The sequence below is a fragment of the Gavialis gangeticus genome, unplaced genomic scaffold (genome assembly GCF_001723915.1).
Source record: "Gavialis gangeticus isolate Ggan-Ray unplaced genomic scaffold, GavGan_comp1, whole genome shotgun sequence".
Lineage (NCBI taxonomy): Eukaryota > Metazoa > Chordata > Crocodylia > Gavialidae > Gavialis > Gavialis gangeticus.
This window is the reverse complement of record NW_017728960.1, coordinates 1,953,244-1,966,946: the sequence shown is the minus strand read 5'-3', so window position 1 is coordinate 1,966,946 and position 13,703 is coordinate 1,953,244. Positions and strand designations below refer to the sequence as shown.

Here is a 13,703-nt window from a genome sequence, read left to right as displayed (position 1 = left end):
CCCCCCCCCCCCCACACACACACAGTGGTCCCACAGCAAGGGCAGAGGAAAGCAGAGGAGACCCCCACACTAGGCTGACACCATTATGTGCACTCCCCAGTCAGGGCTAAGCTCTGAGGGGTGGGTAGGAGCTAGAAAAGCACCATCTGGAAATAAAGCCCCTACCCCCATGCAGGCTCTATGCCCTGGCAGACCATCTGCAAGGTAAGAGACAGTGTCCCACAGACCAGATCTGCTCCCTCCTCTTCCAGGTACAGAATGGGCAGGAGAGGGATCTCCTGTGAGGCCCTTCTTCCCCATTCCACAGGGCCCACAGTGTAAGGGCTCACCTTGCACAGCCAGTCCCAGGGACACATGCACTCGGTCCCCAGCTGGCCAACTGGCCTGGGGCCTTGGTACTGTGGCTCTGTGAGAGTGCAAACCGTAGCAGCTCCAAGCAGAATCTCTTCCCACCCCATCACTGCCACTAGCACAGAAATGGGCTGTAACTGCCCTGGGTGCCCCTATGCAGTGCTGCTCAGCGCTTGTCACAGAATCCTAGAGCAGTGGGGCTGGAAGGGACCCCCAGAAGCCATCCGGTCCAACCCCTGCCTGAGGCAGGATCAGCCTTATCCAAATCAAAGTGCTGCAAAGTGCTTTGGAGATGTTCACCCTCAACAACACTGGGGAGGGCACCTGGCATTGCCCCCTGTTCTCAGTGGAACAAAGGGGGCTAGGCAAGTAACAAAGCCTGGAGTTGCTAGAACCTCATGAGGAAGCCGAAGTCTGATGGGGTTTTACAGAAGGGGAAGGCACAAGGCCAAAGTGACCACTCCCCACGTAACATAGAATTCACGGGTCCCACATGCTTACCTTGGCTGTCGATGACACTCTGCACCACCTCCTCCAGCCCCACCATGTAGATGAACTCACTGTTGGCCGCGCTGGGCAGGAAGTGCAGCAAGGGAGCTGGTGGCTTTGGGGGTGGAATCTCCAGCAGCGTCTTTTCCAGCTGCTTGCGCAGGGCAAGCTTGGCAGCAGCCTGCGAGTTGGCAGCATCATTCAGAGCACTGGGGCTGGGTAGCGGAGATGAGACCCTGTTCACAGTCCCGGGCTGAATGTGAGAGGCAAGGTTCATGTAGATGGCTGAAGATGATGTGCGCTGGCAAGGAACAGAAGAACTGGACTGCTGCAAAGGGAGCAGAGAGGACGGTCAGTGCATGCTGGCAGCAGCCGTGCCAGAGATGGATGTGACAAGTGGACGGGCAGGAAGAGGGCAGAGGGGGGTGCTTCATTCCTTCTATGGGGACTCACACTCACGCTGTACTCTGCCATGACTCTGGGCCATTTTAAGAGTCAGGGCACGGATCCCTCATAACCCCCCTCCAGCTCCAGGCCATATGACAGGGGTTCAAGGCTGCAGTCAGCCCTGAGGAGCATGTACGTGCGTGTGAGCCTCTGCCACAGGCCCCTCAGCAACATAAATGCCCAAGCAGAAGGAGACATGACTCCACTGCCCCCCCAGTCTGAGGAAGGCTGCAGCCAGCTGGGAGGATCCTGCCTGAAGGATCGCAGCCTGCCTCCTCCGGAGTGGAGGCAGCCCCTTGCATGGTGACTCACTTGCTGGCACCACTGCACCCTCTCAAGTTCTGCTCCTCCACCTTTTGCTTGGCAGATCTGGCAGGCACCCAAGCAGCATCATGGCTGCCAGATGGTGTCCATCTCCTCCCACACAGGTGCTCCAAACATGCCAGCTCCCTCCTCTTCCATTTCCAGCAGCTTCCTTCGGCATCCTCCATGCACTGGGACACTCAGCCCTCACTTCCTCTGGCCCGTGACAGTGACAAAGCACAAAGACTCTTCTGCTGCCCTGAACTGCAGCTTTCATGCTGCTTGAGGGGAACCTGACCCAAGTCTGAGTGTGGGGTAGCTGTCGCCACAGCCAACCATGTTCAAGAGGGCTTCCCTAGTGCGGATGTCTGAGCAACTTGACGTGGCAAAGGGACAACTCCAAGCACTAAAGCACAACCAGTGGGTCACAAAGGGCCCAATCCCCAAAGCAGAGGAAAGTCAAGAACCATTTTGGACAGAGAAATGAAAGCAAACTGGAGTTTAAGACAAATGGATTAGATGTTCATGAAGCCATGAATCCACAATCAAAGGGCCCATGGGGCTGAAAGACCATCCTTGTTTAGTAGGAAAGTAAAGGAAGGCAGCAATTAGACATAAGGAAGCAGCATGTAATAAATAGAAAAAGAGGGGCATAGACAGCAATCAATATACACTTCAAAATTATTAAGTAACAGAAATTGATAAGGGAAGCTAAAGGCATCAGAAAAAAAATCTCTATAGCTGGGAAGGGTGAGGGAAGTAAGGAGTTTAAGTACATTCAGAACAAAAGAAATCCCAGGGCCGCAACTAGCCAGACAGAAAAACAGACACATTCACTAATTATTTTTGTCAGATACTTGGAACTATTCAGGGCAACAGGCTCACAGAACACATGGGTGATGGGAGTACTTTCCAGCCCCTTCGCAACTGAGGCAGACGTCAGGCAGGATCTGCTAAGAGCAGGCATTTGAATCAGCAGGCCTGAGTAACTTATAGGAAGTCCTTGAAGAGTAGGCCAAGAAACATCCCTGGCCTGCTGATGGCACATTTTAATAAACCTTGAAATACCTGGGATGTTCCAAGGAGCTAGAAGAGCAAATGCTGTGCCAATATTCAGGAACAGCAGGGTGACCTGGGCAAACATAAGCCATTTAGCCTCACATCAGTCCTGGTAAATAATGGAAGAGCTGATACGGGACAACTGAGAAAGAATTAAACATGAGAAAAAAAAAAAAAAGAAAAATATGGTGCCTGGCATTCAGCTGAGGAAACCAGGTCTTGTCGAACAAGACTGATTTAGTTCTTTTGAGACTGCACGTCTGCAGGATAGCAATAGCTGCACAGACGAGACATCTGGGTTACTAGCACATGGCGTTCCAGCTGAAGAATTAGCACCAGCCCCTAAAGGACACTGACTGGATTAAGGATTGGTGGGCAGATCTCAAGACTGTCACCAGCTGGGGCTTTAGAGTGGGGATCTGCACCTGTCTGGTGCTACATAAACTTTTCCTCCATGCTTTGGAAGGGAACAGGAAAAGTCAGGCTGAAGAAGGTGTGCGCACAGCTTTGTATTCACAGATGGGAAGGGTGGTAAAGGATGAGGACATGGCAGTCAAACAGGTAACCAGTATCTTTGGAGAAGCTGGGAACCCCCAAGCAAATGCATGCCAACACCACTTAGTGGGACACACTGCACTCAAGAAGCAGTGACTTGAAGGCCAAGGGTCCCAGCAGACAAGCACCTGCCCATGAGCTCCCAAAGCAAGGCCCTGGAATGCTTGGATGTTTAAGCGGGGAGCAAGGAGGAGGAGAGAATTTTTTCCTCTGATGCTATGTAAACAGGAATCAGACATGCAGTTCTGCTGTCCCCATTCTAAAAAGGATGCTGTGCACCTGAACAGGGGGCAGAGAGGAGCCTGAGGAGTGACTCCCAGCTGGGAGCAACTGAAAATGCTTAGTGTTTAATTTAACACAAGGAGACTGAGCAGTGAGACTTGATTCCTGTGTCCAAGGACCTTCACAGGGACACAATTAAGAGATGTTAGAGGGCTCCAATTCAGCAGAGAAAAAAAAAAAAAAAACAAGCAACGGCTGGAAGCTGAAGCCAAATGCAGATTAGGAATTAGGCCACCTTGTAGCAGCCAAGGCAGCTAGCCCTGGAAACAAAATCCTACAACAGGAACCACCGGGCTCTCCTACCGATGTCCTCAGGGCCAGACTGGCTGCCTGTCTGGAAGATCTGCATAACCATGCTACTAGGCTCCACATGGATCTGAGCGGCCCACACCAAAGGGCTTGTGACATACAGGAGATGATGTTGCAGCCCCCTTTGGCTCTGAACTTTGGATTCAAGAACGAGATATGCCACAGTCACCCTAAGCACTGAGGAGAGTTGCTACCATCTCAGCACCTTCACTCCTTTAGCCATCTGTGGCATTGTTCTCCTAAAGCACTGCATCCCTGTGCCCTGGGCCAGACCATTAGCCACAGCTGAAGCCACTGCCAACAAATGGAGACTGGCTGCTCAGATGGCAGCAAGACAAAGGAGTGCAGTGCAGTTAAAGGAGCTAAACCAACCACCCTGAACACAGACCCAAGCCCCTCTGGTTTCATCAGCTGCATCTGCAGTAGAAGCCCTCATGTCCTGTGAAGCACCAGAACTAAAGCGTGGCAGAGTCAAGACGTGCCTCATCTCACCTCTCTTGTCCTCAAACATCCATCGTGGTGCGACTTCCAGGTGCCTTCCCCTAGAGTTGTCCTGACTGGGACAAACCCTTGCTGCAAGTTTCTTGCCCTCGCACCACAGACCTTAGCACTCTTCTGCTTTTTGACCGGGGAGGAGAAGGCTTGGATTGCCCTACACCAATCCTCTCATTAGCTGGCCTGCCAAAGTACCTATGGGTCACAGCTCTGGCTTCCACTAGCATCAGGATCTTGCTCCCAAATAACACCTTGGCATCTCCCTACATCAGGAGATAAGTCCTCTGCTGTGGTATCACTGTGAGGAGCAAGGTCCTTTGCTGCCGGCAATGCCACCATAGGAAGTCCCTCAACTGGTTGCTGTTCAGCTTCTCGGGGGGGTCCCGGTTGCAGGTCTTCATCTATGTCCTTCCCTGTGGCACCTTCCTCTGGAGCTCCACCCTTCCCAGTCAGCCCATAAACCCATCCCCAGAGCCCTTCCCTGCTCCCGCGCCACCGGGTTCCACTGCAAACAGGAGGAGGAGAAGGAGGAGGTCTTACCGGCTGGTAGTTGATGGCTGGATTCATGCTTGGAGTTGTAGTGCGGATGAGGCCAGGTTTTGGAGGAACGCGCTGACCCTGTAACTGGGCGGGGTTTGGAGCAATTACACGCTGTGACATCAGCATGTGAGGGAGGGTCGTGTTTGTGGCAGACCTAATGACACTGTGACCCTGGCCAGGAAAAAAAGGGAGAAACCGTCAGGCAAACCATTGTGACCTTCAACACCCGGGTCATGCGGATCACACAGAGTACAGGTGGGGATAAATGTTAACCGGTAACTTCTAACATGACACTTTGACACCCAGGCTCCAAACCACTGCACACGTTCTACAGGACTTGACTGCGTGAGGACAGGAGCAAGGACTGCTCTGAGTTCAGACACAGGTCCTGGAGGTGAAGTGCCAGGGACCTACGTTGCTCCCAGTGTGCTGCTTCAGAACTTTGCATCCAGAAGTGGAGGCTTCCTGAAATACTGTCTGGACCCTAATCCCCTCATAAAGCACAATGGGTTGCTCCAATCACGTGCAAGGTCAAGGACACACAGAGCATGCCAGGGAGGTGACTAATTCAGCTAAGCAGAATCAAATCCCCACTGGCTGCAGTGGTGTCAGCTGTGAAAAGTTAGAGCACGCAGGATTTCTGAGGGGTGCTGACAGGCTCATCTGTGGTACTGGTACAACATAAAGATGCACCAGAGAGCACGTATGGAGGACTCATCTTTAGTGTGGACTGGCTAGCAGAGTTCACAACACACTGTCCTGGTTCAGAGAAAATGTGCTGCCAAAACAAAGTGCGAGTCTAGGCTGAACCCAACACAGGCTGTGACCCTGATTTTCCAGGATAAAGGTCACATGCAATATTCAAAGTTCTCTGCGTCTCCGAGCCACTGCAGTGTCCAGACGGGGGGGAAAATGAGCTGCAATTAGGGGATGGAGCTCTCATCTAAAAAGGTATTTAAAAAGCACTGTAAGTGCCCATCCCTAATCGATCTCTCCTGTTCTACATGCTGCTCTTCACTGCGCACTAAAATCCTTCACAAAGGGTGTGCAGACAGTGCCTTTCCCTTCCCATGAACACATTTTCTTTGCCAGTCTGATCCTTCTGCTAAAAAGTCGCAACAGGCTTGACCCCAGCATCGTTACCATAGTAAGGAAAACACATGCCAGACAACCAGCCAGAGCTGATCAGTGAGATTTAGACCAAATTCTTCCAGGATGGCAAGAGAAAAGAGCTACAGGCATTCAGAAAGCACCAAGCCCCACTTATCCAGCCAGCACCATGCTGCCCAGCCTCTCTAGCCACCCAAGCTTATGTTACCAGGGCTTCCCGCAATACTGCGCAATATGCTGTAGGAACGGCCAATGGAAAGCTGTCCTCATCTGATCACACATTTTCAGATGAACTAGTTTTGCTTTTCTGCGGCAACTGAAGAACCCCCACAGGCTCAGCCAGACAGGGCAGGCAGGCAGGCAAGGTTACTCTATTGAATACAAATTGGCTAGGGCCAACCCAACTGCATGCTGTACCATCTCCAAGGGAAGGAAATACACCAGTCTCCCACTTTGACCCACAGCAAAAGCCAGTGAGAGGCAAAGATGCTGAATGGGCAGTGATTCTGGAGACTAGTTAATAGCTAGATGTCTATCCAAGGAGCATCTTGAAGCCGATGCCTTGACCTGGTGGCAAGAGGACGCTGTGGGTTTTGACAAGGAGCCGCCCACGAAGATGGCGGTGCAGCCTGGGCTAGAAAGCGCACGTGGCAGGGGGAGCAGGGTGGCTTCATCTGAAGTTATCTGCTCGCGAAAAGAGACATATTGCTGGTAGGCGTGCTTCAAGATGGCAGGGAGCACGGGGCCCTACAGCAGCGCCGGGTGAAATGCCAAGAAAAAAAATCCCTATCGCTTGGTAGTGTAAACATCCCCCTCCACACGCAGGCTCAGAAAGCCCTGGGCTGGTGAGCTCATACTGTTGGCTCTTTGTTTATCTACACAACATTAAACACTGTGCGACATCTAGGATTCATGTCCTTCCAGCAAACAGGCAAGAAGGTGTCCCTGTCAGGCAGCCCTGGCTCTGCTTGTATTTACCTTCTTTGGGAAAGCAGGACTCCCCCTGCATCTTCTGTTTGCATTTCCCTTCGCCCTCTTCCCCCAGCCATGCTGGATCCTCTCTGGACCCAGCAGCCATTCTTGTTGCTATGCACAAGCTAGTGATTTTTTTCAGCACCTCTGCAACTTGGATCCCAAAGCTTGCAGCTCAGCACAGGACACCAAGCTGCTGTCATCAGCACCATCACCACCAGCTTCACCTTCCATTGCTTTAGGTCCTTCAGCCTGCAGGATTCCCAAATAATGTGCACAAACCGCTTTATTGACAAGCATCCGCCTCTAACACAGGAGGGCAGAGCCAGAAGCACCCATTCATGGCATGCTGCGACTCCAGGGAAAGGGAACTTCAGGCAGGACAGCATCCTGGAAAGATCTGTACTTGTTCTGAACAGATGGACCAGCACCTTCTTATGGGACTGCCTTCTAGTCCTGTGAGCTCGACCCTGACAACAGTCACTGCATTTTATTTTGTCACTAAGCAAGGAGAAGTGATAAAACCTGTGCTCGCTTTGTTTTTGGGATAAGCATCTCAGCAGCAACACACTGAAATTATCCACTGGAAGAGGGGAATCATGTTCATCTCAATACAGCATCAGACAGAAACACACATGGGCTTTGAATCCTGCACGCAGAGTACTGTCTCAAGGACACTTACCTGCAATGTTCTTAAATTCTGAGGCTCGACCCCCTGAGCGCCAGGCCTGGAGGGAAGCTTGGACAGTCCCTGCTGCCCCACATGAGCAGGTGATGGCTGGACAATAGATGCTGCATTCTGGACAACAGGAGTCTAGGTTGAAAGAGAACATAATGGCATCACTGTGGAGCATTTGGGAGAAACGGAGGCATAACTGGCCTGATGCCGAGCCAGTCCTGACCACCCATCAGATGCTAACGCTCCCAAGCTACACATGCTGATCCTCAGCTGGGCGCGAGGGCAGTGAGCTGCACTGGACAATGGACACCACAAATGCTGCCCAGGTAACAGTGAGCATCCATCCCGATAAGCCTAGTTGGCTCTGACATGCTCCTCCTACTAGGCTCCTGCTGGCCCAGCGGAGCATGCAGCCCCACCCACAGACACGCGACAGCTGCCTGCCCGTGCTTCACCTTCTGTACAACATTCTCCTTTTGCAGCTGACTTTGCCTCAGCTTCTTCAGCAGCACCAGCCTCGCCTCTTCCAGCCGCAGTTCATCCCGGAGCTGTTTGATGAGCTGCTGCCGCTCCTCTAGACTTTTACCCTGCAGACACAGAGAGAACTCACTCAAAGCTGCACCCTGCCGCTGCTTGCTGGCAGGCTCTAGGAGCAAAAGGTCCACAGCAAACATGACCAAGTGGAGCCTCGCACAGTGAAGGAGTTTGCATGGTACAAAGCCGAACTAAACAGAGCTTGGGGAAAACCTGGAGGATTATCAAAGTCACTGCATCATCCAGAAAGTCTTCATGACTCCCGGCACTTAAGAGCCCATCCCCAGCCCTCCCAGGAACAGGTGGCTGCTCCTTACCTTAAACATTTCAAGATTTGCTGCCTTGAGTCTTTCTTCCATCCGAGAGCTGGAACGGGGACTTGATGCTTCATTATCAGAGAGGACAATTATGTCTGGTGAGGGGGTTAACCGACCCCTGTCCTGGTCACTGCGTAACAGATGGGGGGAGGGAAGGGAGAAGAAAAGAGCACTGAGCCACGATGCTGCTCCAAATGTGATAAGACTGACTAGAAACTTGTGCCCAGAGTAATATCCCCACCCCCAGAGATTCAGATTAATGCTTTCCCTGTATCCCCAGAGATGAACACGCCTGAGCCACTGTCCTCAGGAGGAAAAGGTCTTCTCCACTCACAGGTGTTCATGTTTAAAAGTGCAGGTTCACAGCAAATGATTTCTGCACTGGGGAAAGGGGCAGGTTTCACCAGGGACCAGCTCACCTCTGAGGCAAGATGGCATAGCCAAGCCTGACTCTATAGACAACGTTAGCTGCTTGTTACCCAGAGGTACCTAAAAAGGCAGCAGCTACTCACATAATGCTCAAGATGACGGAGGGAAAGTCCTCAGCTTAACATGCATGTAAAATGCCCTACACCCATATTCTGGCAAATCTGCTTCAGAGGCTGCCCATAAAGAAAGAGCAAGACAAATACTTTGCTCACAGCCGAAGGATGCAATTGCCCCAGGACCTGAAAAATCAAATCAGTGAGATAGGCACAACTACAGCCGCTTGGCACCGGGCAGTCGGTGTTGCTGGCCAGCGCAGCCAGGCGCCATTCCCTCATTATGACGTCACTCAGAACAAGGGGGTTGCGAGACGCGCCTAACGTAGCTGAGCTCAAGGAGGTTTGCAGAGTGCTGGCAGGCCAGCAAGCTCGGGAATAGGTGAGGATATGGGTCCGAGGCGGGGGACACGCTGTCACAGAGTGGCCAGCTGGCCGGCCCCAACAGACTGTCAGGACTTTACTCTGAGCCTGCTGCCAAGGGCTGGGATGGGGCACAGATCAGCTTATCCAAAACATTAACCAGATAAACCCAGAAGGCAGAACTCACCTCAAAACAAAGTTAAGTGCTGGCCTGACTGTTCAAAGCCTTTGCTTTCTGGCTGGCAGCTAGAATCCGGACAGGCTCGGGGAGACCTTTCTGCACGAGGCCAAAAAAGCCTTCTGTCTGAGCAAAAGTGAGCTCTTCCCAAAGCCAGCTCTGAAAAGCTTTGGACCCCACCTTGCAGACTCCTGGGAATCAAGGGCAGCTCCGTGACAGCATTACCGCAGGTAGTCTCATCCCAGAAACATTATGGGCTGCTGCAGCTGTTACCAGTTCTCAAAGGAACCCCTGCACGAGGCTGCTCTGGCTTATGCAGCTCCCTTCTCCCCCCGTTATAGTTCTGGTTAGCTCACCTTGAGTTTGGCTGCCCATCACCATTCATCGACAAACACTAAGGGATCATTTAAGGCTGCGGGACTGTGCCCCAGTTATGCCTCCCCCAATCCGCTGTCCCTGGACTTATCCCCATGGACAGCACAAGCAACTAACCTGGCAGGAGAGCACAAGCAATGCTAGTCACCCTGAATGAGAAAACCTCTGCGAAGGTAGAAACATGCTGGGGAAATTGGCAAAAGGGCAAAGGTCAGGGGGAAATGGGGTCAGACGACAAGGGAGAAGGCAGCACGATAAGAAAGCCATGCAGGAGGGCTCATTCCTGTCAGAGATAAGCTGCCTGATCTTCGGAAGAGCAGCTCAGCATCAGGGAGCGCACGGTGCTGCACTGGGGAACTGAGCAGGGTAAAAGGCACAACCCACGGGTGTTTATGCCTCTTTGAGGCACTGAGGGCTGCATCCTGGTCTGACTCGTGTGCATCTCTGAACCCTGGCAAGCCAAACAGAGACGGTAGCACCCGCTACATTTGGGCGCACGTAGTTGCCGGCATCTGCTGAATCTGCCTGATTGAGGACAGCAAGACAAAACTTGCTGCTGGCTGTGACACGCAGAACTGCTAGTTGCCCAGCACAAAGCTGGCTCCGGCACATGCCCTGCTGGCCCACAGATCCAATTAGGTACAATAAACCCAAGGTTTGATCCACCATTTGTGATGGCTCGTTCATTCAAAGAAATAACCTGCTTCCAAGAAGTCAAAAAAAAAAAATCAAAGCCTTGCAAGCAATTTACTGATTCTGTGCACACAGGGACACTTCCAGATGACACAAGGACAGTGAAAAGATGCTTGTCAATCAGTACCCTTTCTGTGGCCTGCTACATGCTCACAACACCACGTGAGCAGCACCGCACAACACGTAGGGTGTACCAAGACAGCATGGCGCATTGAACATCAGCCAACATGACTTATTCACAGGACCAGAATCCAGGAGCCCTGCACTCCCTCTGCAGTGCTAAGTCTTCTTCTGCTTCATTTCTCCTAGTATGCCTTGCAGGGGAGTGGCAAGGGGGAAGGCACAAAGCACAGTCTATATGGCCGAGCACAATTCCCCACTGGAGTATCTGCAGAATAACACAACAGACTGGTACAACAGGTCACCTGGACTGTGGGACCATGACAGCTGGAAGGCTATGGAGGGATAGGAAAGATTTGTTCCTGCCAGTTTGCCTTCGTACCCCTGTGCTCAGGCCCATCTCCAAGTTAAAGACAAGACTTCCGGCATCGTGCATCAGAGCTGCCTGCCTTGCTTCTGCCCTCTGCCTGGGCAGTACCCTCAGGTCTGTTGGATCTGGCTTGCCCACAATGCTTCCATGGGTGGGAGTTTCCACAGCAGTCCTCGGGGTCAGGATCTGACCAGAGCAGATGTGTCTGGCCTAGCACCCATCCTGTTAGTGTGAGGAGCAGATCTAGACTACAGCACCTGCGAGCAGCCATGTGGCAGCTCTGATGTCCTGGGCACAGGACTCTTGTGCCTACGAAGTTCCAGTGGGCTAAGCTTCCCAGTTGTTGCTCTTGGTCCAGGGCATTTCAGATGCATCCAAGTAGCTCTGAGTTAGCGGTGCCTGCCTTGAAGAGCAGGACCTCACCAAAAGCACCGCTTGCCACTGAGCACACCAGTTTCCAAACTACAGGAAGTGAATGCTACACAGCTGTTCCAGAACACTGCCAGCGCCACGCACACTGGGCAAGAAAGTATCCAGTTGGGGATGTTCCTATTCCTTGAAAACAAATACCTACCCCTCATAATGTTCTTTACTGTTCAGAGGTGTTTGGGTCTGGCTTTGAGATGACTTCCCAGCTCCCCTGCATGGCTTGCCCTGGCTCTTGTCTGCTGTCAGGGCTAGTCTAAAACACAAGCCTGTATGACTTGAACCTAGTTACCTAAACCTGACTCGCTTATTTTGGAGCAAGTCAGTGGATCCTCCAAGTCAGTAATGCAACGCTTGAAGTCATTTGCAGGCCTCAGAATACAGAGGCTCGACGCTCGTTTGCAACTACCTATCTCAGCGCACAGGCTTCACACCAAAACAAACCATTTTAATTCACATCTTTCACTGCTCTATGCGAGTGGGCGTGCGGATGAGCACTCATCCCACTGTGCCTGAACCAGTGGTCTACACAGGTAGGATCGCCCTCTCTTACAAACCATTTTCCCTGACTTTCTGCTAGATGCCGTCACAGCTTTCCATGCTCCAGGAGGGATCAACCCCTTCGCATCCATGGCCATCACTTCGCAGGCAGACACACCCAGACAGACAAGGCACCACACTTGGGCTCCTCGGAGGCCTCCTCAAGTTCAGGCTACTGATCTAGTTTCTCGCAATGACTTTGGACAAGAGTTCAGCTTCATCTGGGGCGTTTTAATTTACATTCCATTGACAAAAATCAATGTCAAAGCCAGACAGGGGAAAAGGGGCCATCTGCAAAGAGTTACTAAATCTGTCAGGACTGTTTTATTTACTTTTGTGGAGGCAAGAATAATGCTGCAGCAGCTCCTGGAAGAGAAGCTGCCTTGAGCATGCAAGAGGCAGGCAGAGTTGGATGAGCATAAGGCAGACCCTCCCAGGTCAGTCCTTCCACTTCCCCAGCCTGCTGGGAAAGCAGTCTTGGCACTATTGCTGCAGTGTTTTCTCCCTAAATTATGCTCATGGTTCTGGAATGCGTTCTCCCCTTTTCTCCAAGGTTGTCTCTGCTTAATTCATCACTATTTGCTTGCAAGACCAGAGCTTTGCTAGGAACATCAAGCTTCCAAAGAGACTTGGAAAGGATTTGTCCAAGGAGAACACCAAACCCCACACCAGCTGTGCCACTTGCAGTCTGGTTCTGCAAAGGCCTGGGCCCAGTCGGGTACTAACCGCCCACTCTCATGCAGGTCAGAGTTAGGTCCCTTCCTGCACGCATAGCAAGTGGGCAACTCAGCTGAAAAACTCCTGCAATGGATGGAGAACATAATGGCCATGCATGGAGAGCGTGTTCCCCACTGCTGGCTTCCAACTCTGCCGCATTCCCCCAGGGCTCTCCCCAGGCAAGGGAGAGATGACGAAAACGCCCAGCATAAAAGTCAGACATCACCCCTGGAGCAGGCAATTCTCTCAGGACAGTGGAGTGCCGATGGTAAGCCTGGAGGGGGTCAGTGGGGGGCTTCTGTGATACTGGTGTTCCATGCGACCATTGCAGAAATGACACAATACTAGCTCCATTTCTCATCAAAAAATGGTTCTTTGTAACAAAGCAAGCAGGAAGGAAAAAAAAAAAAATCAATGGAAGAAGCAGCTGGAGAGATGGAGCCATACATGACAGAGAGAAAATTAAAGGCAAATGTACATTAAAAACCCTTTCCCCTCCCACTTCTGGCATCTCTTGTCTACTCACCACTCATGATTCCCTGCAAGTCAGGATCTGACAGATAAGCAAGCATCTGCAAAGGCATTAATCTTTATAACATACAATACACTAGTACCTCCCACGTACTGTAGCATTAAGAGGCATCGTGTGCTCAGAGAGCCAGCGCCCCCGCCTGCATTCTGGTTCTCCCAGCATGGAGGAGTCCTCCTGCAATCCGGAAAGCAAGCCCTCTTCAGCCAAAGCCCCACAAGCAGAATCCCAGGAACACAGCAACAAAAGCCAGTTGGGGTTTTGCTGAATCACGATCCAGTTGCTTTTGCCTCAAGGAACGGGAGGCTGAGAACAAACAATGCCTGCAACGTAGGTAAGTCCCCTCACCAAACAAGGCAGCGTTATGGGGAACAGAACCATGAACAGCCCTGCCCTAGGACACTGTATTTCCATTTCCAGGATGCGGGGAAAAGAGTTCTTGGAGACAGGGAAGAAATTGGTTTTGAG

General features: G+C 51.8%; 1 protein-coding gene across 1 annotated transcript in view; it reads right to left on the bottom strand.

Moving 5' to 3' along the window:
• Positions 1 to 13,703, bottom strand: part of GATAD2B (GATA zinc finger domain containing 2B) — a 40,301-nt gene that overhangs the window by 7,628 nt on the left and 18,970 nt on the right. The window contains exons 3-7 of the mRNA XM_019521577.1: positions 8,443 to 8,572; positions 8,047 to 8,178; positions 7,595 to 7,726; positions 4,831 to 5,001; positions 853 to 1,168 (exon numbers count right to left, since the gene is read on the bottom strand). Coding sequence (XP_019377122.1) covers positions 853 to 1,168; positions 4,831 to 5,001; positions 7,595 to 7,726; positions 8,047 to 8,178; positions 8,443 to 8,572 — 881 coding nt within the window. The remainder of the gene's footprint in view (positions 1 to 852; positions 1,169 to 4,830; positions 5,002 to 7,594; positions 7,727 to 8,046; positions 8,179 to 8,442; positions 8,573 to 13,703) is intronic.